A 25,550-nucleotide genomic window follows, 5' to 3' on the forward strand; every position below is an offset into this window, starting at 1 on the left:
TTATATTAACTCAGTTAAAATCTTAAATATAATAAATATAGATTTAATGGATTTATGACCCAATTTCTTGAACCCAATGAGCCCATACTTTTCACAAAAATGACCCACTAGAGATTTAAGCACTATTGAGGTTGGTCTTTCTATATTTTCTCAATCAATGGAACAATATAACAATGGCCCAAATGGAGGGGGGGGGAGGGGGAAGGGGGGGGGGGGAATATCTCAGGTTACTTATGCACATCTCAATATATGATTTTTATTAAATTATGTTATTAGTCAATGTATTATGTGAAAATTGTGAATTTAATCTCTATATTTTAATGGATCAAATTTAATATTTGTACTTTTTGATTAATTTTAGTCCCTATACTTTTCGAATTTTAAAATTTTAATATTGACTCAGATGATAACAATTAAATCGATTGGTTAAATTTTACTATTAATCTTACACCATGTGTAAGGTTATAGATTTAGTTTACACAAATCAATGTAGTCAAACCAATTAATTGTTATTTTTAATAATATCTGAAAATAACAATTGACACGATATTATACATATGATAATTTTATTAAGTCAAATTTTGAAAATAACAAAAGTTAACTTTATGAATTTAACGACTATCATTTGGTAAGAACTATAATTTTAATATTTGAAAAGTACAACGACTAAAAAGACCAAATTATAGGAACTAAATACACAACTTATATATTATATATATATTATACAAGGACAAATGACATAATTCAACCTTTTATTTAATATTGGTTTACGGAACTTTCAATAGAGATATACCGTTATGGTATGTAGTCGATACCCAAGCCTTGCTTTTGAGTTGATCTTAGACAAAGTTACATTACTCAAGGTTTTTAAAATCAGATTGATGGTCGAATCAATCAAGCCATTGGTTTATTAATCCGATTGGTTTGTTTGATTTGATTAAATAAATTATTACAAATTCATAAAAAATATTAAAAATCTAATTTAAACGTCAGGTTCAAACTAGTTTTTTATTCAGTTCAATTGATTCTTACTCGGACCAATATCCTGACTAATTCCCTATTCAATCGATTTGATCAGCCCATCTGATCCGATTCAAAAAACTTGACACTACCCCAAATCTATATTACCCAAAATTAAACAAACATCAAATATGAACATGTAAGGACATGAACAAATTTTTTTTCTCTGATTCCTTGCATATATATAATTTTTTTTAACATTAATCTAGAATTTACGTATTCCTGCGTTAGCAACAATACTGATGCTAATTGAATTAAAGCTTAATCGACAATTCCTTGCATATATTTAAAACATCATATTGCAACATGCCGTCTTTACGCAATCATATATATATACAAGCAAACAAACCCTATTTACAGTGGCAAACTAGACAATTTTCCACAATATGCCTCTCACCAACACAAATTACTAGATTTTCTGTTTACAAAAACAAAAAAATGAAGTCCCTAATCTGAATCAGAACTAGAATCTGATTTGTGATCATTTAAATGTTCTTTTTCCTTTGCTTTAGCTACCTTAATTGCCTCACCAAATTCATCTACAGGTATCAATGGCAGATAACCAAAAACAATATAACCTTTGCCACTCATATCGTTAATTAAATTGTTGTACTTACCGGACCAATTAGCTGCTGTTGGAGTAACCCACTCAGCCACCGAGTGGAAAGCCGAGTTGTGATTCAGCTTGACCCATAACTTGGTTGAGTTTATGACCATGAGGTGCTTGTACTCGGCTGTGGCGTAATGCAACGCTCCTCGTGGTCCGTTGGTTCGTGCCTCGTCGACTAGTTTCCAAGCATGTTGTGCTGTCTTGTGAACCACGTATTGGGCTTGGTTAATTGCTTGCTTAGCTTTGGCTGGAAGGTGGTCATCAATTTTGTGTAAAGCCTCATCTACCTGCAGTTATTTTTAATTGATCCAAGATTTACAACTAAAAGTGTAATTGAGCCAAGTTGAACTCAGAATTTGAAGCTCGAAACTCGACTCGAGTTTCATTTCTTAAAGCTTGAATACGGTTTGGAATAAATGTGAAACTATTTGAGCTCATTCGTGTAGACTCGATCAGGAGCGAATTTAGAGGGTCCCTAAATGGAAAATTTGTTTTTTAGTTCCCTAATAAATAATAGAATTAAAAGTTACTATGTGATAAAATTGTACTTTGGCCCCCTAAAATGAAATTTTTTTTATATAGTCCTTTCAATAGTGATGAAATCATATGTCAATACAAGATAAAATTATACTTTAGCCTCACAAAAAATTATAATTCAATTTTGACCCCTTAAAAATATTTCTAGATTCGCCCCTAGGCTCGATTAAGCTTGCTTACCTGATTAAAGATAAGCTCAATTTTCTCGCCTTAACCTCGAACTCAAAACTAAAGTTAAAGTTTGAGTTCAAATTGAAAATTTTAAATACTAACTAAAAATCAAATATATATATATATATATATACTATTCAAATTCAGCTCCCTTGAACTCGAAGTTAACAATGACCAAGTCAAGTTTGATCTTTTTGAACTAAACTCGAATAACTTACAAACACATATGATCATCAAATTTGTGTGGAAGGCTCATCTAACTGCAGTTTTTTTTACTTAATCTCGTTTTGAAGTTAGAAACAAATTGGTTTACATCCCTTTTATTATAGGCTAAGATTTACTAGAGCATAACTAAACCAAGCCGGAGTTTCAAGTAAGTTCAAGTTTAACTCAAAATTCAAAGCTCGAAGCTTAAATTGATTCGGACATAAAGGTCAAACTGCTTTTTACAACTTCTGAATTCAGTTCTAGCTAAGATTTACTACTAAGATTGTAATCGACCCTAGTTGAACTTAAGTTCTAATAAGTTTTGGTTTCACTCAAAATTCGAAGCTTGAAACTCAACTCGAGCTCAATTCAAAATAAAGATCAAACTACTCAAGCTCATTTGATTAGACTTGTTTATCCGATTAAAGTAAGCTCGATTCTCATACTCAACCTCAAACTCAATTGTTTGAGCTCAATTTTAATCTGAAAATTATGTTGATTTTAAGTTCAAGCTTGATTTGATGTACTAAAACTGTAATCGAGCTAAGTTGAACTTAAGTTCTAATAAGTTTGAATTCAACTCAAAATTTAAAGCTCGAAACTTAATTTAAGCTCGATTCAACCTAAAGATAAAACTGCCCTTTACAACTTCTAAATTCAGTTTTAGCTAACAATTTACTGCTAGCCATAATTGAGCCAAGTTGAACTGAAGTTCTAATAAATTTGAATTCAACTCAAAATTTGGAGCTTGAATCTTAACTCGAGCTCAAATCAAAATAAAGATCAAACTGCTTTTTACAATTTCCAAATTCAGTTTTAGCTAACATTTACTACTCTGACCGTAATTGAGCCAAGTTGAACTGAAATTCTAATGAATTTGAATTTAACTCGAAATTCAACTTCAAATAAAGATCAACTGCTCTAATTCACTTGATTAAACTTATTTATCAGATTAAAGTAAAGCCATACTATTTGAATCGAACATTAATATATTCAAATTCAGCTCATTCAAGCTCGAACTGGACTATGACCAAGCCAAATTCCAATAACTTAAAGAAAACATATATCTCATACATCACTAATAAATCTAGCACTAAATTCAATCATTGATGAATTAAACAAAAAAAAGTGAATTCCAGAAACTTTTTTGATCCAAACAAGGAATTATAAAATAAAAAAAAACGAATATACCTTCTTATCAAGAAATTGAAGAAGATGATCAGGAACATCCTTGAATTTCTCGTAGACGGGACCAACGACGGTCGTAACGGCGCCTTCGACGGTGGATCTCAACGGACCGGAGTTCTGTTTAGCGTACTCGTAGAGATTCGACACGCAAACCAAGGCGTGGATCGCAACCACCCTCACGAAGCCTAGGTGCTTCAGATCCTTGTTCTCGAACTTTACCTCCTAAAATTTAAATAACTTAAAACAAAAACGAAAGAAAATCAAAAACAGAGAAAATTAAAAGATTAAAACAAGGAAAAGAAAATGAAAATGCCTTCATCTCCATGCTTTCCATCTTCTTTATCTGTGATTCTTGCTCGAGGTTTTTCAAAAAAAAAAAAAAATGAAATGTGGGGCTAGTTTGGAAGTAAAAAAAAAAGTAAATGGAGTTCTACATTAATTTATAGAGCTAAGTACACAAATATTAATTTAAGATTTAATTCCAAATTTCATCCCTCACTTTTTAAAACCGAGAAGTTAGTCCATCTATTTTAATTTGTCAAGTTAATAAAACCGAGGTGAAAGTATCATAGAGGTCTTCTACTAAAAAAATGGGCATATTAGTCCCTGTACGTTAGATCAAAAGGCAAATTAGTCATTTCAGTTAAAAATTTCATCCACTTGTATTGTTAAAAAATGAGTGTGGTTGATGGAATAATCAAACAGTGAAACGCAACATGCCATGTGCATAGAGGTGATCATGGGTTGGGCTACCCAGCCCGGCCCAACGGCCCGCCCAAAAAATGGGAGGGTTCGGGTAAAAATATAGGGCCGAAATATGAGTTTTGGCAAAAAAATGAGGCCCGTTTAGAAAACAGGCTGGGCCTTAGGTAAAACTTTTTTGGCCCGAGCCCGGCTCGACCCAAATCATATATTATATATATGTTTCTTTTTTTATTTTTAATCAAATCTGCTTTTGGTTTATTATTAATTTGGTTATTATTTTAGTTATAATTTGTTTCAATTTTAATATAACCAATTTTTATTATATTTTCAATTTATGTATTGTTTTAAGAATTGTTTTAGTCTCATTTTTTTATTTGTTTGTTGTTTTAATATTTGTTTTAAAATTTTTTATTTAATGAAATAAGCTAAAAAAAATTTAATATGGGTCGGGCCGGGCTCGGGCCTAGCAATTTTCTTTTGAGACGGGCTTGGACAAATTTTTAAGTCCATATTTTGGGTTGGGCCGGGCCCGAGCCTAAAAATGGGCCTAAAATTTTGTCAGAGCCCGACCCGTACCGACCCGGCCCATGATCACCTCTACATATGTACCTCATGCTGACATAAATAGACTAATTTTTAATAGTAGAAGTGAATGAAATTTTTAATAGAAGGATCATTTCGCTCTTTAATCTAACATACAATGACTAATTTACTTATTTTTGAGCGGACGGAACAAAAAGCAATTTGAATCCAAATATAGGAGCCTCTATAAATAAACATGTAAATTTAAGCAATTTTTTTTTTACTAATTTGGTACATATAAATTGTTATACTACTGATTTTTGATAAATTTTTTTTACACCGAGCTGCTAGTTTTAAGCTAATGATTTAATGGTAAGAATTAACATTATTACCCAATTAAATTAACTTCTTAGTTGGAGCTAACTTTAATTTTCTGTAAAGTAGAGGGAAAGTATTACAAATTAAACCATTAAATAATGTGTGGTAGTTGATAGGATCCAACGGCTGCTAATGGATTTAAGGATGGGGAAAACGATGGGTCTTTGTAACAGGATTTGATTTTTTAATATTTCCTCCGAGAAAGTAGAGGTTTAGAGATCGACACGTGGATAGAGATGACACGCTAGATAATATAAAAAGAAAAAGAAAATCATTTAAAATATTATCTTTTATTTTTTAACTCATATTATTTTAAAATATAGGGATAATACAATTTGTGGTCAATTTTATGTTATTAGACCCTGTACTTTATTTAAATTCTGGATTTAGTACCTGTACTTTAATTTGATCAATTTTAGTTTCTATATTTTTCAAATTTGAAATTTTAGTCTTGATTCAATGGTAACAGCTAGATCTATTTGGTTAAATCATGTCATTAGTCCTGTATTATGCGTAAAGTTATAAATTTAGTCCAAGTTCACAAATTGGATTATTCTTAGTGGCTATATATATATATATATATATATATATATATATATATATATATATTTTTAAATTTCAAAATTTTAGTCTTAGTGCAAATGGCATATGTAAAAATAATCAAATGGACATAGCATTACACATGCGATAATATGTTTGACACATTATATTTTAAAATAAAACTTGGGTGACCCAAATAGAAACAAGTTGAAAGATGGGTGACGAATAGTATAGTTATCCAAAATATAATATGGTCAAATGTTTGTTTTAGTCCCAAAATTATATTATCCCTACTTTTATAATGCCATTATTTAGTTTAGTTGTTAACTATTCGATTAAAATGACGACATATTTTTTCTTATGAAAAACATAGTTAACTAATTTGAACTAGCTAATAACATTATAAAATTAGCAATCAAATTATGTTGAATTAAAGTACAATAACTAAAATTTAAATATGAGCATAGTAGAAGGACCAGAACCATAATTCGATCCTTTCAAAAGTATAATTATTTTGGGGTTAATTCAACATATGTGCTCAAACTAAGACTCTTATTCTAAAGTGGTTCTCTAACTGACGTAAATCATATTTGAAATATGTGGAACAAATTGCAATCACGTATACATACAACACAGACAACGTAGAGCTGACGTGTTAAATAAAAAAAAAAGAAAACAATAGTCCTATTTTTGTTTTAACTAGACAAATTCAGGTTGTCAATGTGATATGTACACACTACACACGTATGTACGCTTTGATCCATTTATTTTAAAATTGTTCCGTATCAAATTTAAAATATCATTTAACACCTAAATTAACTATCAAATTTACGAAAAAAACTTGATTAATATGATACTGATGCAATAACCCCATATACCTTTCCACTAAAAATGATTGTGATAAACTTTAGGTTAATATATTATATCAAAGTGGGATTAATCAAACAATGGGCCTAATTTCTTTAATAACATCATCATATACCCCACACTCATCATTTTTACCCCAAGTGAATTCAATAGGTATATTTATTTACATTTTATTTATAATTCTAACTTGACTCTACTTTGTTGGCTTCAAAAAATTGTTTCAATTATTATATTTTGGTTGAGGAGAGTGGGCCATGGGTGGCAATGAGATATGTTAAAATAATCTAGTTTTCATCTTTTATTTTCTTCAATTTAATCCTTTACAATTCATTAGGAGGAGACTTTTAAAATTTTGGATAAATTTGAAATTAGAGAGAAATTTAGGAACCTTCATTTTAGAATTTTAAAAAAAAATAATTTTATTTGTTTGGGTAAAAATAAAATAGATTTTAATTTTTTATGAATTTTGAAAAGGAATTTTGAGTAACTCAAATACATTGTTAAAATTTCACTTAAAAAGTAATTTTTAAAATCCATATCATTTAATACATGCGGTCCATTTAATTCCAGTATATATTTTATATATTGTATTATTTAAAATATTTAAATATTTTAACAAATTAATTGAGTCTTAGCTCGATTGGCATCGATATTGGTGTCGGTGCAGAAGAGCATGGGTTTAAGTGCACTGAAACGCGTTGTCCTATTTAAGTGTTGAGGAGTGACTATGGGTAATTCTAGGTATTGTATAAAGAGCAAATATGATAAAAACCTATAATGTTATAATGTGATTAATGTAACACAAAATTCCTCATTTTAAAATGCTTGTATTTGTAATTATTTTATTTAGATATATATATATATATATATATATATAAATTTAAGCTATTGAAACTTCATAAGATAAAAATAATTATAAGAGAAAATAATGGAATAAAAAAGGAAAAAAAACATATATGTAAGGCAAAATGCAATCCGAGTATTATTACATTTATAAAAACGTATCAATATTATTAATAATATAAATATAAAATTATTATAAAATATATTTTAACCCGACTCAAAAAAAATCCCTTTACTTACTTCTAAAGACTCTTAGAAGGGTGGGCTCTCTGAAAAACTCCATTTTTTTTTCTGTCTTCTTCTTTCACAAAAGAACTTCTTTCTTCTACACACTCTAACCGATGAATTGATCAACTGGAGTTGCCAACCAAATTATGTATCAACAATCGTGCGGTGAGCATAGATCGAGCATAAATATATATTTAAAAAATTATATTTTTGTGGTTCAAGTTTTTTATTTTATAGTGATACCTTATGAATTAAATAAAGAAATATGAAGGAATTTTGAAAACCTACCTCTATAAAATTTTGAGTTGTTAAAATTTTCATATTATAGACATCAATTTTTTTTCTGGTCCAAAAATCAATGTTTTGTTATAAATTCAATTTGGCCCAATTTGAATTATCAAATTTAAGAGCCCACAAAAAAATTCATTTCCAAGTAAAAACAGAAAAATGAATATATATGGAAAAATGACATCCAAGAAAGCAACTTGGGAAAAAGACATCCAGATGAAGACAAAAAAAAGGAAGCTACATGGAAGCAACCATGTCAAATCAATGATGAGACATTATCCTTATCAAAAAAACTGTGCGAGATTCAAAGAAAATTAAATAGAGTCCATAAACTTTTACATATGTTCAGAAGAAAAAATATGTTCAAAATGAACATTTACATATGTTCAGAAGAGGAAAAGATTTAGGTTCATTTACATATATGCGATGAAGAATGGCATATAGTACTAAAACTAAAAAGTGCAAGAAAATGATTAAAACTCTTGAAGAACAAAAGTTAAAAATATGTTTAGAAGAGGAAATAAATCCGAGGAAATATTATATAAATTAATATCGAAATGCATTCGATCTGAGATGAAGAAGAATATATATTTATGTTTAATATGAGAAGCGTTCTAATAATCAATTAGAAGAAATTCCTAAAATGAACAACAAGATATAAAATTAGGAAATATAATAGGAGAAGAAAAGACTTTTCCAATGAAATGATAGAAAAATTAATAAAAACATATTTATAAAGAAGAAAATTATAAAATATATAAATATAAGATATTGAGTCAATGACATATAGAAAAAATAAGCGTAATACAGTTGCTAAAGATACTAGAGGTGAATTAATGAAATCCCATTATTTACTAAAGATAAAATTAAGAGGATTAAAAGAAACATCCTCAAGTTAGATATATACATTTAGGAATAATAATGATAACTATTAGAACTTTATTTAGAAAAGATCATGGTACATCAATAATAGCAGCTTTATTAGACAAAAGATTTGAAAATCCAATAAAAGCACTTATTGTAGGAATTCAATCAAATTTACATACAAGAGTAATATGATTTAAAGTTAAACCAAATTACTTTATATCTATTATCGATCCTCTCGATAGAAGAATGTTTATGTCTCGAATTAGACAAAAACTTCAAATTAATGATTTAGCACAAGATCTAGCAATAAGTTGGACTTCTATTAATCAATATACTAATACAATGAAGTAGAAATCAAATAGATTAATAATAAAATTGTTGAGCTCTTTGAACCTAATAAATTCACTCTTGAATTACAACCAAAATTATTACATTTAAGAGATCGATCAATACCAAAAGATTGGATGATAGAAAAGATAAGTAGTGCAAGTATTTCTAAACCTGTAAGTACTATAGAATATATGTAAATCGGAGATAAATTATATTTTAAAAATAATGCTATAACAAATATAAATGATAATTTAGTTTTACCTCAAATACTCAAATAGAGGAAGATGAGGAAAATCCAAGTAGAAATTCTATATCTTTAACACCAATAGGAATGAAAACAATTAACATTCCTATCTTTTCTACAGAACCAAGTAGAAATTCAGTATTTTATGGAAGAAATACAAACTTCGATAATAATTCAACAAATGAAACTTGGAACAAGTGATGTAATTACATTTTCAAATTTCTAATCTAGGAAATATTACACATATATTGAAATTACATTTCAATTTGGAGAATATAAAACGTATTCTTTACATGCTTTATTAGATCTTTGAAGTTACAACTAGTAGTTGTAGAAATAATGCCATTCCATTAGAAAATGGGAACCTATGAAACATCTAATAAAAGCCATGGGAATAGATGGTAATGAAACCATAATTCAATATAAAGCTAGAAATATACCAGTCTACATAAATAATGTAAGATTTGTAATACCTAAAATATTATGCTTTCCGCAATGCATGGAGATATATTATTAGGAAATAATTTTATATACCAACATTTACCATTTTCTATTGATAAAAATTTTATTATGTTATTTGCGAAAAAACTTTTGTAGAAATACCATTAGTAGAAAATTATAAATTTATTTGTGATAAAAATTTTACACGCCATCAAGAAAAGAAGAAATTAAACAACTTGAAACAAGTCATTGGTTGTTTAAAATATTAGAAAATAATTTTAGAGAAGAACCATTAAAATTATGGCAAAATAGTCCTAGATATTGAAAAATTAAATTGGAAAATCCCAATAAAACTATTAGAGTTAAACCAATGATCTATACTAAACAAGATATAGATGAATTTGATATCCAAATAAAAGAATTATTAGAAAAATGACTAATAGAAAACTAATAGTCCATATTCTAGTCTAGCCTTTATGGTAAGAAATCATGCTGAAGAGGAAAAGCTAGAATGGTTATTAATTATAAAAGATTAAATCAAAATATTATTTTTGATGAATATTTTATTCCAAGAAAGGATGTTTTAATTAATTAAACTAAACAAGCAATATATTTTAGTAAATTTGACTGTAAATCAGGATTCTGGCAAATCATGCTAACAAAAGAGTCCAAGCCTTTGACAGCTTTTAGTGCACCTAATGGACATTATCAATGGAAAGTAATGTCATTTGGATTATGTAATGCACCACAAATCTTTCAAAGATGGATGGATTCTATTTTTAATAAATATAAAAAAATTTGTGTAGTCTATATAGATAATATTTTAGTATTTTCAGACACATTAGAAAAACATAGAAAACATTTAAATATCATTTCTCAAGAATTCATAAAACATGGAATCATACTAAGTCCTAAATAGAACTGAAAAAAAAGAAATAGAATTCTTAGGATTAAAATTATCTGTAGATGGTCTTAAACTACAAGATCATATTATAGTAAAATAAAAGAATTCTGAAAAATTGAAGATCATAAAAGCGACTTCAATAATTTTAGGAATTATTAATTATGGAAGAAATTTCTTTCCTAACTTATCTCGAAAAAATAGGTAAGTTATATGAAAAACTAAAAGAAGATAAACATTTTATCCGGTCTAAAACAGACTCGAAATCATAAAAACTTAAAATCAAATAAATCATATTCTAAAAGTTTATTTACTTAAACAAGGTGATAAATTAATATTAGAAACAGATGCCTCACAAAACTATTGGGGTTGTATTTTAAAAGCTAAAACAATAAAAATGATAAAAATGAAGAATTAATATGTGGATATAGTTCAAGAAAATTTAAATCAAATGAAATTAATTATGTTATATATTAAAAAGAATTATTAGCAATAAAGAAAGGAATAAAAACTTTCTCATATATTTAGCACCTGAAAAATTTATTATAAAAGCGATAATCAAAACTAAACATTTCCTTACCAATAAAAGTTTGGAAACGGTACCTAGAAGAATAAGGTGGTATAATGAATTATGTACTTTTAATTTTGAAGTCTTATATGTAAAAGGAACTAACAATACCATTAATTAATAGAAGATCATAAATTTATTTGTGATAAAATTTTACACCACCAAGAAAAGAATAAATTGAAATTTTGATTTAATTTTAGATTAATTGGACTAGCTTTACAAAATTGAATTTTACGCCAATTTTTTATACGATACTTAGAATAATATGTTTAAATGGGAAAATAATACGCTTGACTCACTTGAACCCATTAGTTTTAATTTTTTTATAATCCCTTAGGTTTATAAATTTATATAAGTATATTTTATTTTATTTTTAAATAAGGTTAATATACTATTTGATACTTGAGTTTGATTTTAATATTCAATTTGGCATTTGAATTTTTGCTATCCCAATTTAGTACTTAAGTATAATTTCAATGGTACCTGACTTTTATTTTGTCCCGATTAAGCACATGAATTTGGCTTTAATGTTTAATTTGGTGCCTTGAGTTTTTTTTATCCCGATTAAGTACCTATATTTTCTCACTAGTGCACAAGTGTCAAACATTCATTGGATCACATGATGTCGTTTGGTATAGGTACCAAATTGAACATTGAAGCTAAATTCAAACCAAATCAAATTGAACATTGACACCAGAATTAGATATTAAATAATATACTAACCTATAAGATTATTATTTATTTATAACTCGGTGATAACGTATTATATTATTATTGACCGACAGTGCATGAAACTTATACACTAACTATGCATCAAACATAAACACCTCTTTTAAATCACTATAGAAAAAAAGCAAAAAAGCAAAAACCCTAAATGATTAATTGATAGAATCAAATAGAAGATCAACACGTCTTAAGGATTTACAATTATGTGGGAGGGTCCTTTTCAATCAAAAATTAGATTTGTGGAGCATTAACATATATATATATATATATATATATATATATATATAATATTACTATATATTTAATGTCAAAGAAAAGAAAAGCTAAAGGGCTTTTTGCCTTTGAAATTATATTTTATAATTAGATTACAAAGCAAAAGAAAAAAGAAAGAAAGTAGATATGGATATTTAAAAAGCCTATACTTTAATCAATGTATCATTCATATTTTATTATTCATAAAGTTTAATGTAGGAAATTAATCTATTTAATGCAACAAACAAGTAAACAAAGTAAAATTGTAAAGATCAAATATGTAAATTTTATGTGGGAAAAAAACTACTCAAAAGATGATAAAAAATCACGGGTAAAATGAGATTTCACTATAATAAAAAGAGAATACAAAAATGAAAACTCAAAACCCCAAAAGAAAAACCCTTCAAAACAAAGAACAGAATCATCTTAATCTAAATATTTTTTGTTATCATAAAACCTAGAGTAACTAAGGCCTATTTATAGGCTGAAATTCGTAGCATGTATGACTACAACCACCCTAGGTTAACCAGAGTTTAATTGGTAAAAGAAAACCAAAAAACTTGAGGTGCACATCGTCACATCGTGGCGTGGAATCCTATCGTCGGGATGAGAGCTTTCTTCTTGTCGAGACGAAAAACACTTCCTCGTTGCGACGTCACACATTGTTTGGTCCGAAAATATGAGACATAACTCTACAATTAATCTTTTCTGGGATTCGTAGTTTATCATCTTAATACTTAAATTTGAATCTAAATCATATAACCATAGACGAATAAAAGCGGCAGGCAAGGCCCTTAACCCAACAAATATGAAAAAAATTGTAATTTAATTATTCTATAAATGATGAAATTAGAAGTTAATATATATAGTATTTTGCTCCTCAAATGAAAAAAAAATTGTTTAATCCCTTTAAAAATAATGAAATCGTAAACTAATACATGATAAAATTATATTTTGACCTCTTAAAATTTCATAATTTAATTTTGATCCCTAAAAATTTCGAATTCCCCAACATATAAGGCTAGACTTAAAAGAAGATGATTAGTCCAAAACTATATCTATATAAGAGAGGATTCACTTTAGGTTATTTTATAACTTTTATACGATTAATATTTTAATAATTCAACCGTTATATTTCATGCTTAATTTTGTAGATCATGCATATCAAATTTGGATGACTTAAAATATTCTAACTACCCGCTTCATGGAAAAAAATCAACCGTTAAATAAACATATTAATATAGATAATATTTTAAATCGACGTGATACAAATATCAACATCGTTAAGTGGATCTCTTTATATTTCCTTTTCGAAGTACAATACCTACATTTGAAATATCTCTAATGGCTTTGCATTATTTAAAGCCATCGTGGCCTATTTTTTATTTTATTTTTGGTGGAGTTGGGTGTTACTTTCCAATATTAAAAAATATTAATTTTTTTGTCGATAATATTAAAAAATATTATTTTATATATCAATATTCATGCATGCAATAATAATTCTGTTTTCGAAAAGGTCTCATTGTCCGTACAAGTCGGTTGAAAAAAAATTGAGTCCTTTGCTTAGCTAAAATAGAAAGTAGGGTTAGGATGCTTTTACTTTGACAATTACATAATTTATGTTAATATAAATTAGTGTCTTTGTATCGTATTTTTTTTTATATTTTTTAGTAACTTAATATTTAATTAAAATAAAATAATATATCGTCAATTTTTCCTATCAATTTCATTATAGGTTTTGATCATATCTGTTCTTTTTAACACAATGTATAAAACTACCCATAGCTCCTCCCCAACTCATAAATAGGAGAATAATACGCTTCAACGCACTTAAATTCATGATACATATGTCAATCAACTTAAGACTCAATCGACATATCGTAAATTTTTGTACAACGAATGTAATTGTTTTGCTAAATTCAATAATTAAATTATTGCCAACTATTAAAACGAAAGTGACTGAATTATAAAATTATTAAAATATTAATTAATATAAAAGCTTTGATTATAATGATGTCATAAATAACTTTTCATAAATTCTTACTTATGAAGGTTATGCTTAGTATCCTAAGCTTTAAGCTTGGTGATAATTACTGATTTACCATGGTTTTTGGTGGTAAAATGATATTTTTTACATTTATATTATATTTGAATTTAGGGTGTAAAATAAACGAGTATAAATATATATACATCAATCCATAAATAAGAAGAGAACGTGCTTCAACACATTCATACTCACGTCTTCCTGCACTAGCAACAATGCTTATGCCAATCGAATTAAGACTCAACCCGTTATTTTTTTAAATTTTTATATATTTAAAAGATATATCATACTTATTTTGGAATATGCTTTAAACATAAATATTTTAAAAATACAAGTTCCTTAACTACTAACCTAAAAAGGAAGTACCCATTAAACTCAAATTAATAAACATGACTAGTTTACAAACTCTAGGGCCTTAATTTTATATAGATAATTCATGGTTTCTTAGTTTTTTCCCATGAATCCACGCCCTTTCGTTTCATAATTTATTACTACTATATATTTTTTCTATTTAATTGAGTGATTGTTGTGTTACTCGGGGGATCGCTCGGCATGTTAATGGCTTCTTCATTTCAAGGGAAAGCCTCAACATTTCTGATAAGTCAACTCGTTGATGCGCTACAGTTGTCGGGAGCCATTTGAAAGATTGGAGCAACCGTGCAAGCCACAGTTGCACGGTTGCTAAACCTAGTGCCTTACCAGGGCAAACCCTTCGACCTGATCCGAAAGGCGCCAGCCTAAGATCTGAGCCCATGATGGAAACGTCCTCTTTGATGAATCTTTCAGGCCTAAAGGTCCACGGATCTTTCCATATCGATGGGTCATGAGTTATTGCCCACATGTTAACCATTGCGGTCGTACCAGCTGGGATGAAAGACTTCCCGATGTGTACGTCATGGATGGCTAGACGAGCCCATGAGAGAAGTGGACCTGGTGGGTGTAGTCGAAGAACCTCTTTCACAACAGCTTGAAGGTAAGGCAAATTGGGGAGATCGGAATCTTGAACACAACGGTCGTCACGATGGCTGATGCAAGCATCAATCTCTTCTTGGACTTTGGCTTGAATGTCTTGATGTAATACCATCCTCGCCATGATCCATTCCAATAATATAGCCACCGTATCGGTGCCCCGAAATATCATTTCCTATATAAAAATACAATAAATTAAATGCATTTTTAATAATAATAACTCACTATAAATTAATTTAAAAATAACAATAAAATAAAACCTAAATTTAATTTAATAATCATAAAATCATGCTATGGCACTTTTTAAATATCTATTATATTTGAAAATCTATTTTAACCTTGGAATATAACAGATATATCAAATAACCTTTTGGTTTTGGTGGTAAAAGTATAAGAGTTTGGGTTTGATCCCAATGAACCTTATTCTCCGGGGTGAAGCAAATTTTTTTTTAGGGAAACGAATTAAATTGTAATTTTTACAATAGTAAAAATGTAATTTTAAAATAATTAAATTAAAACTTCATCATTTTAGGGTGGCTAAAGTGTAATTTTACCTTTATTATTTAGAACTTTAAAAATTTTAAAGAGTCTAAATGAAAAGTTTTCCATTTTAGGGGAGGTCGGTGGCCCTGCGTATTTTCTTCCTCCAATTATAGAAAAAAGAAAGTTTATTACTATTTACTTTTAAGATCCTTATTTTTAAATATATATATAAACCCAAAATTTTAAAATTTTTCTCTAATACTAAATAAAATTATTAATATTTATTTTAAGATCATTGTTATTTATCATATCTTTCTTATTAAATGAGGCATCACATTTTGGTTAAATAACCATATATAACTTTTATTCATTATGTATTAAATTTTAATTGATATAAAAATAATTATAAATTAAGTCTACCTAGTAGACGAGCAATGCATACAATTATACACTATCTATCTATTGACCGTGACATCAAAATAAAAAAATTTTAAATAAATTTTATAATGAAATGGGTAAAAGTATTATGGAGGTTATTATATTAAGAGTTGGATTGCATTTTGTCTTCTCTACTCATAAAATGGGCAAATTAGTTCATATATATTTGATCAAAGAGAAAATTGGTCATTTTGTTAAAAATTTCATCTACTTCTACTGTTAAAAATTGGTCATTGTACATCAGTATGAGGTATACACATGGCACCCCACGTGCCATTGTTTGATTATTCTGTCAGTCATGCCAATTTTTAACCGTAGAAATGTATGAATTTTCACTGAAATTATCAGTTTGCTCTTTGGTCTAATGTATAGAGATTAATTTACCCATTTTTTGAATAATAGAGGCAAAATGCAATATGACATCTAATACAAGCACCTCATTGTATTTTTACCTAATGAAATGCTATAATTTAGAGGATCAAAATACAATTTTATCATTTCATTAACTAATAATAACTAACATTAGAAGGAATCAAGGGAACCAAAACCCTTACCTATCTCGATTAGGTGTTTATTGACTGGATCAGGTCGATGCCCGGTTTCAAAAAAATTTCAATTCTAGGCTCATTTTTAGACCGACCTAACCCGTCCAAAAAGTCCATTTCACTATGCAAAAAATAATAAAACATTAAATTTTAAATTTTAAAAATACTTTTTATTATTTAAATTAAATTCGAATTAAACCGACTAATATGCAAAAATCCTTATCCAAACTCGACCGTAATGACTAACTACCCAACCCTTCAGGAAATCTAACCCAATATCGTACCTCGATTTTGTATATTAATTTTATGCCAGTACCAATGAATTAAATCCAACTTATACACTATCAATGCAAAATAGAATATGTTTTTTTGATGATAAGAAAAGAGTTCTTACCCACAATACAGCGATCATGTCGGAATCAGACAACTGATCTTCTTTAGACAAAGTCAACAAAGCTGTAAGAAAATCATGATTTCCGCCATTGATGCTCTGATCCAAAGCTTCTTTTCTTCTTTCTTCTACAATTCGACCCACAACAATCTTCACCTTGCTCGACAATTTATGACACCTTCTTTTAACACCATTAAAGTCTAGAAACCTTAAAGGGAAATGATCTTCCCAATTAAACATAGCGATTAATTCATACCCTTCTTTCACCATTGGCCCTAGTTCATCCGCCATTGCTGAACTTAAAAAGCTTCCAAATACAGTCTCTAAGATATTAGTTAATGACCCTTTTTGTAATATCATTCTTAGCTCAACAAACCCTTTGGTTTCCATGGCTCGTTGGGTTTGAACCACCATGTGGTTAACCACTTGTTGGCGGAGTGGCTCGAGGTTTAAGATTCTCTTAGGGGAGAACATATGGTTAGCCGCGATTCGACGTAGGTGGCGCCAGTACGCACCCGAGGGTGCGAACCCGATGGCGCGTTCAAACATCAAGGACCGAGCTGAGTCTTTGATGGGTCGGTCTGAAAACGCGGACCCGCCTAGGATTTCTTTGGCGGTATCCGGGTGACTACTGATTATCACTCTTGTTGCACCAAGGCTGAATTTCATCAGCCTCGTTGCACTAAGTGACGCGGCCGCAGCAGCTAAGTTGCGATGTGCGACCGCATTCATTAGTGGTAACGTCCCGAGTAACGGCCAACCGACTGGACCGGGAACGTCCAGGGATGAATTCCGCCATGCGAAGCCGCCCGGGACGAGCCAAAAAGGTGAAAGGGACAATAACAAGAGGAAAAACAAGGCGAAAAGCCATGGAATTTGGTGCGTTGTGAGAATATAGCAAGACAGGAACAAAGAGAGATTAATTCCCAGAATCAAAAGCTTCATTTTTATTTTTTCCTGAGAAAATTTTAGAAGGAAAATTAATGGGAATTGTGTAGAAAATCTGGGTATGTTCATGAGAGGGATTTGCAATAGGGGGTGAAGTGTATATATAGGCACGTGGAAGAGTGTAATTGTGGTTAAGGGTTTGGTTAAGTTTGCTAACCATGATTAAATGATGAAAACAATATGATAATACGACCCTATGATGATTTTTTTTGGGTAAACTACCAAAATAGTCACTTTTATTTGGCACAGGTTACATTTTAGTCACTTATGTTTGAAATTTTACGTTTTAGTCACTTATGTTATCACGTTGTAATATTTTAGTCACTGAGCCGTTAGTTTCTGTCAACGGTATAATAGTAAACTGATGTGGCACATTAAATCATCATTTCAAACAAAAATTCTAGGTTAATTTATACAATCGGTTCCCATATTTTTTTCATTTGGAGCAATTTAATTTTTCTTTTATTTTTTTTAACTTTCTTTCTTTTCCATTCTCTTATGTTTCTCCCTTTGTTTTCCTCCCTTCTCCATTTCTTTCAACGTAGTTATTCTATGTTTTATTTTTTTGAACAATTTAATTTTTTTCGAGTGAGGCGAGCTTGTGGACTAGTTACAAATGGAAAGCATAGAAAAACTACGTTAAAAGAAATGAAGAAGGGAGGAAAATAGAGGGAGAAGCATAAGAGAATGGAAAAAAAAAGAGTTAGAAGAACATAAAAGAATTTAACCTAAAAATTTCGTTTGAAATGATGATTTAACGTGCCACATCAACTTACCGTTACACCATTGTCGACAATTAATGACTCAGTGACGAAAATGTTACAACACGATAACGTAAGTGACTAAAACGTAACGTTTCAAACATAAGTGACTAAAATGCAATCTAAGGCAAACAAAAGTGACTATTTTGATAGTTTACCCCTTTTTTATATTTACTTTTTCAATAAAATTAGAAATTTTTTTTGAGTCCGACGAAATTAAATTGTATATTTTTATGAAAGTTAAAATAAAAGTTTCCTTTAAATTTTTGAAAGACTAAATAAATTTTTTATTATTTTTAGAGTAAAAGTACAATTTGAGCATAAAAGGAAGGGTCAAATAAAGGGTTATGTTGCCATTTCAACATTCTTTATGATTGAACTGTAATATTGAATATAAACCCACAATTCGATCACAATCAATAAGCGAAGGTGTCGATTCAATTGTAGCTTAAGAGGAGGGATCAAGCAACCGGTTATTTCCTCATTTCAATTGAACTGTGATATTGAATACGCATCCACAACCTTGAATAAACACGATCCGACCATAATCAAGAACATGAAGGCGGCGATTCAATTGTAGATTACGAGAAGTGATCAAACAATCGGTTATTTAGTGATATTGTCCAACGATATAATCAAGGAAAGTAAGTGGTGATCCAACTGCAGTTTCGAAGGAGGGATTAAGAAACTGGTTATTTTGTCATTTCAAATATTTTCATTACCAATACATGATATTGTATATGCACCCATAACCCTGAACAAACACAATCAAATCATAATTAAGGCCAGAGAGACAAGAATTCGATTGTAGTTTAAGAGGAGAGATCAAACAATCAATTATTTTTGTCATTCTAGTTTATTTCCATTATAGTGTTCTTTATGATGAAGGGTGGGTTTGGATGGGCGATTGGGTGTAGTACGGTGCATTTAGTTTACTTTTTGTCTCACGCTACAGTGTCTAATCTCACTGCCACAGCTGTTTTTACACTAACCACAGGTAAACGTACTGCCCATCCAAACTCACCCTAAACCTTCATACTATATATTCCATCTGCAATCTCGAATAAATACCACCCAGCGCAACAAGAACAGTAAATGGTGGTCCAATTGTAATTTAAAAGGAGGCATTGAGCGGCTGGTGTGAAGCCAGAGTGGGTGGTATAGGGCCAAGCATCCCACATGGAAAAAACCAGTAAGTTGGACTAAAGCTATTTTGTGTAAGGGAGCCAAAGTACAAATAATTGCATGAAGCAACAATCAATGAGGGAATATGTGTGTATATATATATTATAGTCAAACACAAATGAATTGATATATAGATTCTGATCACTTACAATTATCATACCCCATTTCTCTTGTTTTTTTCAAAATAGAGATAAATATAGGTAAAATTATCATGGACGCATCTGTATTAGAAGCCAGATTGTATTTTGCTTCATCTACTAAAAAATGGACAAATTAGTCCTTATATGTTAAATCAAAGAGTAAATTAGTTCTTTCCGTTAAAATTTCATCCATTTGCAGTGTTAAAAACTAGCACAGCTAATGGAATAACCAAATAATGATACGTGACGTGTCATGTGTACCTTATACTGATGTAAAAGGACCAATTTTTAATAGTAAAAATGGATTGATTTTTTAACAAAATGACCAATTTGCTCTTTGATCTAATATACAAGGACTAGTTTGCCCGTTTATGAGTAGTGGGGGCAAAATGCAATCTGACTTCTAGTACAGGGGCATCCATGGTACTTTTACTAGATAAATTTCAAAACTATGCATGAACTTTAGTCTAAAGTGTAGTTTTATACACGAAATTTTGAAAAATAATTTGATGTATTTATTTCTTTAAATGTATATAATTGAATGAAAATAAAAGTTTCATTTATATATTTGAGCCACAATCAAAGTTTTATTGTACAATTCCCCTAAATCAAAGTTCATGTATCAAATTACATATTAAATCAAATTTTATGTATAGTTTTGAGATTTTCCCTTCAAAATAAATAACTTATACAGATTTCAAAATTTTGAGATTTCATGTTCAAATTTTATCATAGGAGAGTTATAAGAAATTTTGAATTTCTCAAATTATTTATGATAATTTGGTTTGATCCGATTCTTAATTTTTTATATTAATTATCTTTGTATAGAATTAAGTTCTAACTTTCAGTTTATAAATATAAACGAATTATTAATATAAAATTTCATTTGAAATAAAAAAGATAAAAGATTAATGAGAAAAAATTAACCGATTATCGATTCAATCGAAAACCAATCACATGTTTAATCTAACTAATATATTAAAATCAGTCATTAATTGAATTAGTGCAATTTTTAAACATTGTAAAGCACTTTCTTTCAGAGTTTACCAATATAAATACAATCACAAGTATAAAATAATAAAGAATCGTAATATAATGGATAAAACCTACACATGACAATTGTCGTGATTGAAGCAAGAAAATTACTTTAGGATTAAAATGAATAATAATTTAAGGAGCAATTTGTAATTTTACCATTATTATAATATAACAAAATGTAACATTAAAATTATATTTTAAGGTAGATTTTATTTTCCCAATATTCAAATGACATCGAAAAGAGTTGAAGCTAGCCTATGAGCCATCAAAGGAGTAGACTAAGATCAATAATTGAAGAAATCCCAATTTAATGGACCAAAACATGCTTAACCATTAGGTTAAAACTTTTAGAATTTTAAATTTGAAAATATGTCGTGGAGAACTTATGTTGAAACATGAAAATGAAAAAAAATATTTTTGAAAAAATTGACAAAAAAGTCTTACTATGTAGAATCAAATTTCACTAAATTTGAGAATCATCAATTCCTAGTTGACCACTTTAGTAGTTTTACCTTGAAATTCAAAATTAAAAAGAAAATTACCAGTTTGAAATTATATTAATTAGAGTAAATTTAAAAAAATTAAAAAAAGATTTGATTTTTGATACATAAATTTTGGACCAAAATGTAATTTGATACATAAACTTTGATTTGGTACAACTATACACGTGAAACTTAGATTGTAGTTCAAATGTATACATGAGACTTCAATTTTGATTTAAAAGTACACATTTAATGAAATAAATAAATATATTTTTATACTGAACCAATGTAGTTGTTCGTGTAAACAATATATAAACATAAAATTATGATACGTGAATAACGTTGTTAGTAACTTAGGAACTTAATCAATAAACCCAATACATTTTTTTTTTTTGGTACAGTATACTTAGAGGGTTAGAACTCACTCACGAGGTAGAGACATACCCACACCACACACACAATATGTCCAAAGAGAGCTACCTGAATAAAGGTCAATCACTTACTCTTTCGAAGACTCAAACCCAAGTAGAATTTATGGATAAACAACCTTTATCCAAAGAGAGTTGATTTCATTATTATTCAAACCAAACCAAATTCAATAAAAACCACAAAACTAAACTAAACCTAATATTATAATATGAATTAACTTATTATTTTATCCATTTTTTTCTCAAACCCTATCATCAGGAGGATGTAGAAGCTCCTAGAGTCCTTTCATGTATCTAGGCTCAACCCTTGGGTAGTTTGGGAGTGCGGCCGCGCAGTCTCCAAGGCTGGAAGGGGTTTAAATTTTTTTTTCAACTTTTAACATGGAAAAAAAAATCCTTAGCTTTTAAATTTTTTGATCGACGCTTCATTACAGCAGAAAAAAGAAAAGAAAAGAAAAGAAAAGAAAAGGGGTCCCAATTTCTTTTATTGTATTATATTTTATAATTTTTCAAAAAGGGATCCCAATTTATTATTTCGCTTAGGATCTCAAAAATGTCAAAAATAAGTCTGCATGTATTATGGTTTTATAGGCAATTTTTTAAAAAATTGGAATAGATTGAGGAGAAAATAATAAATCAAGTACTAAAATATAACAAAAGAAATTAGATTTGAAACGAGAAAACAATATACATCAAGGACTAAATCGAAAAAAATATGTCATGGCATCACATTTTTGTCAGCAAATTTTTTATTTTAAGATAGATTAAGACAAACATAATAATTCAAGTATTAAATAATATATATTAAAAATGAGAAAACAGTATAATTTAAGGACTAAATTGAAAGGAAAAAAAAAAAGAGCATGTGAGTGGGGGTAGATAATGAAGCTTGGCAATAATGGTGGTAGCGCACCAGTCCGTACTACATGACTCATACCCCTTGCGCGGGACAATAATATTTGGTGTATAGGCACGTTGCCACTTTGTTTCCTTTATCAATGTAAAATAAAGAAAATGATGGATATGTAACTATTTGTTTAAGTTAAAAAAGGTTAATTTAAAATTTAAAAAGATTCGATTCAAATATTAGGTTTGAAAAATGGGTTTGAAAAAAAATAATTAAACACGCTCAAAATATAGATCAGGCTCGAATTAAAACATTCAAGGCTTGAACTTAGCTTGGCTTGTTTTCTAGGTATGCTAATTTTAGGCTCATGTTTTGAGTTGTTCTAAGCTTGTATAAGCATAAAGTGTGTTAATATTATACTTAAACTTGACGCAAACTTGGCCTGACACATGAAAACCTCTAATTTAGTTTAATTTGTTTAACTTTTTTAATATTAAATGAATATGTATTTGGGTCGGGTAAATAACAAGCTTGGACAAAGAAATTTAAGAAATTTCGAGAGTTGTTGCAATGGTAAAATGTCGTTAGAACTAGAGGGAGCTTTGGCCTCAATATTTTGGAAAATTTTTATTATGTTACGCATTATTATACAAAAACCGAACATGAATATCTAAATCCGAATCCATAATGTCAGACTTGTTGAATTTGTACATCTAAGGGGCAAATAATGACCAAAGGTAAGTCTAGTGCATAATGATAGCCAAAGGGGTCATAATGGGTTCCCTCACCTTGGATTTTAGAGTCATGTTTCAGATAACGATGACCAGTTTGGTGTTGAGTAGAGGTGTTTGTGAGTCGGATCTGGGTTGACCTATTTTACTGCTTAAATATAATAAAATATTAATATAAAATAATTTATGATATTTTATAATTAACTTTAAATTAAAAAAATATTATTTTTAAGCCATTTGGGTGGGTCAAGTTAGCTCTTTCTCGAGCTTGGAAATTTTATAGAATCGAGCCTAATCCAAGCTTGACTCGGCACAAGAACATTGCTACATGCACATATTTTTCAAGCTCTTCCAGCATTATTTTTTTCTTTCACAAGATTCAAATATTATATTTTACTTAAAAGAATATCTAGCTTATCACCATTCAATCCAACAGACATAAGTATTCAAAAGATTTTATGATACCTTAAAAACCTTATTCTCACTACACCAAAACAGGTCTTTAGCGGCATTTTTTAGGCCTTTAGCGGCGCTTTTTACCGCCACTAAAGGTGTTTGCGGCGCTTCCACAAGCGCCGCAAAAAAGGCCGCTAACAAAAACGTCGCTAACGTTTGCAGCGTTTACAAACAAAAACGCCACTAAAGATCATGATCTTTGGTTTGAGAGATCAGAGATAGTTATTTATGTTTGAGTTTGAAATGCTCAATTAGGTTTGAGTGCTACTCGATCAAGCATTAGCAAACGAATTCAATTCACTAAATAATTCGAGCTTAAGTTTAACTCGATAATAATTGAGTTAAAATTTAATTATATTTAATCGAACTCAAGCGATTTGTGAGTATAGTTGTCTTGTTTGCACTTCTACTTTACACAATCTATAGGATATAGCTACCATATTATAATATTAGATTATGAAATATTTAATTCAAGGACACTAGTAAATGGACTTCACACTTGAAGAATCTATTATTATTTTTTCTAAATTAAGAATATCAAAATATGTTGCTTTTATTGGTTACCCAATTTAGAACAACCACTATCTCCTACATTACTTGAATAACCTTCAATCTATTGGTGAGAAAAGGAAGTGCATAAATGTGATATGTGGACCAAAGATATTTTATTTAAATTTGAGTGTCGGAGTTTATATTCTGAGACGTTCTTCGATACTTAAGTCAAATGAAGGATTATCATAAGTTTAGGAGAATATTCGGGCAAAGTATGATTATTGTACGAGTTCACACCTTGTATTTATTGGAGGAAAAGGAAGCGCATAGACTAGATGTGTGTAAGGGTGAAGCTAGAAAAAAATTTTGGGTAGGAGTGAGATTAAATTATATATTTTATGAGAGCTGAAATGCAATTTCACCATTGTATTAGCTTATATCTTTATGGTTTTCAAAGAACTAAATTGAAATTCTAATATTTTTTAGGAGGTTGAACTATAACTTTACCATATATTAATTTAAGATTTTATAAATTTTTGGGGTCTAAAAAAATTTCTATTTTAGGAGAGACCATGACTGCTACCCCTTCCCTTCACCCCTAGATATGTGGACCAAAGATGTGTGATCTGAATTCGGGTTGAAGTGATTTTGGATAGTAAATGATCAAGAACCTATAATACAAAAGGTAAGCTAAGGGGAGCATCGGGGTTTGTGTTGCGAGATGCTCTCTAATGCTTAA

At 29.3% G+C, this 25,550-nt stretch overlaps 2 protein-coding genes across 2 annotated transcripts; both read right to left on the reverse strand.

Moving 5' to 3' along the window:
* Positions 1-1,274: 1,274 nt before the first annotated feature.
* LOC105779879 (REF/SRPP-like protein At1g67360) lies at positions 1,275-4,156 on the reverse strand. Its single transcript, XM_012603846.2, has 3 exons — positions 4,047-4,156; positions 3,737-3,955; positions 1,275-1,917 (listed from the first exon to the last, which is right to left on the reverse strand). The coding sequence occupies exons 1-3, from the start codon at positions 4,065-4,067 to the stop codon at positions 1,468-1,470; spliced, it is 690 nt and encodes a 229-aa protein (XP_012459300.1). The 5' UTR covers positions 4,068-4,156; the 3' UTR covers positions 1,275-1,467.
* Positions 4,157-14,767: 10,611 nt separating this feature from the next.
* On the reverse strand, positions 14,768-18,321 carry LOC105780934 (cytochrome P450 78A5). The gene is made up of 2 exons (XM_012605474.2): positions 17,307-18,321; positions 14,768-15,621 (listed from the first exon to the last, which is right to left on the reverse strand). The coding sequence occupies exons 1-2, from the start codon at positions 18,318-18,320 to the stop codon at positions 14,989-14,991; spliced, it is 1,647 nt and encodes a 548-aa protein (XP_012460928.2). The 5' UTR covers position 18,321; the 3' UTR covers positions 14,768-14,988.
* Positions 18,322-25,550: the final 7,229 nt, after the last annotated feature.

Source organism: Gossypium raimondii, chromosome 4, assembly GCF_025698545.1.
Source record: "Gossypium raimondii isolate GPD5lz chromosome 4, ASM2569854v1, whole genome shotgun sequence".
Classification (NCBI taxonomy): Eukaryota; Viridiplantae; Streptophyta; class Magnoliopsida; order Malvales; family Malvaceae; genus Gossypium; species Gossypium raimondii.

Bases quoted from the DNA above. Each gene is read 5' to 3' on its own strand.
- LOC105779879 (XM_012603846.2), bottom strand. From the start codon at position 4,067: ATGGAAAGCATGGAGATGAAG. The intron at 3,956-4,046 runs GCATTTTCATTT...TTTAAATTTTAG, and splicing joins TGGAAAGCATGGAGATGAAG to GAGGTAAAGTTCGAGAACAA. The intron at 1,918-3,736 runs GTATATTCGTTT...AAATAACTGCAG, and splicing joins TTCAATTTCTTGATAAGAAG to GTAGATGAGGCTTTACACAA.
- LOC105780934 (XM_012605474.2), bottom strand. From the start codon at position 18,320: ATGAACATACCCAGATTTTCTACACAATTCCCATTAATTTTCCTTCTA. The intron at 15,622-17,306 runs GTAAGAACTCTT...ATTTTTATATAG, and splicing joins ACATGATCGCTGTATTGTGG to GAAATGATATTTCGGGGCAC.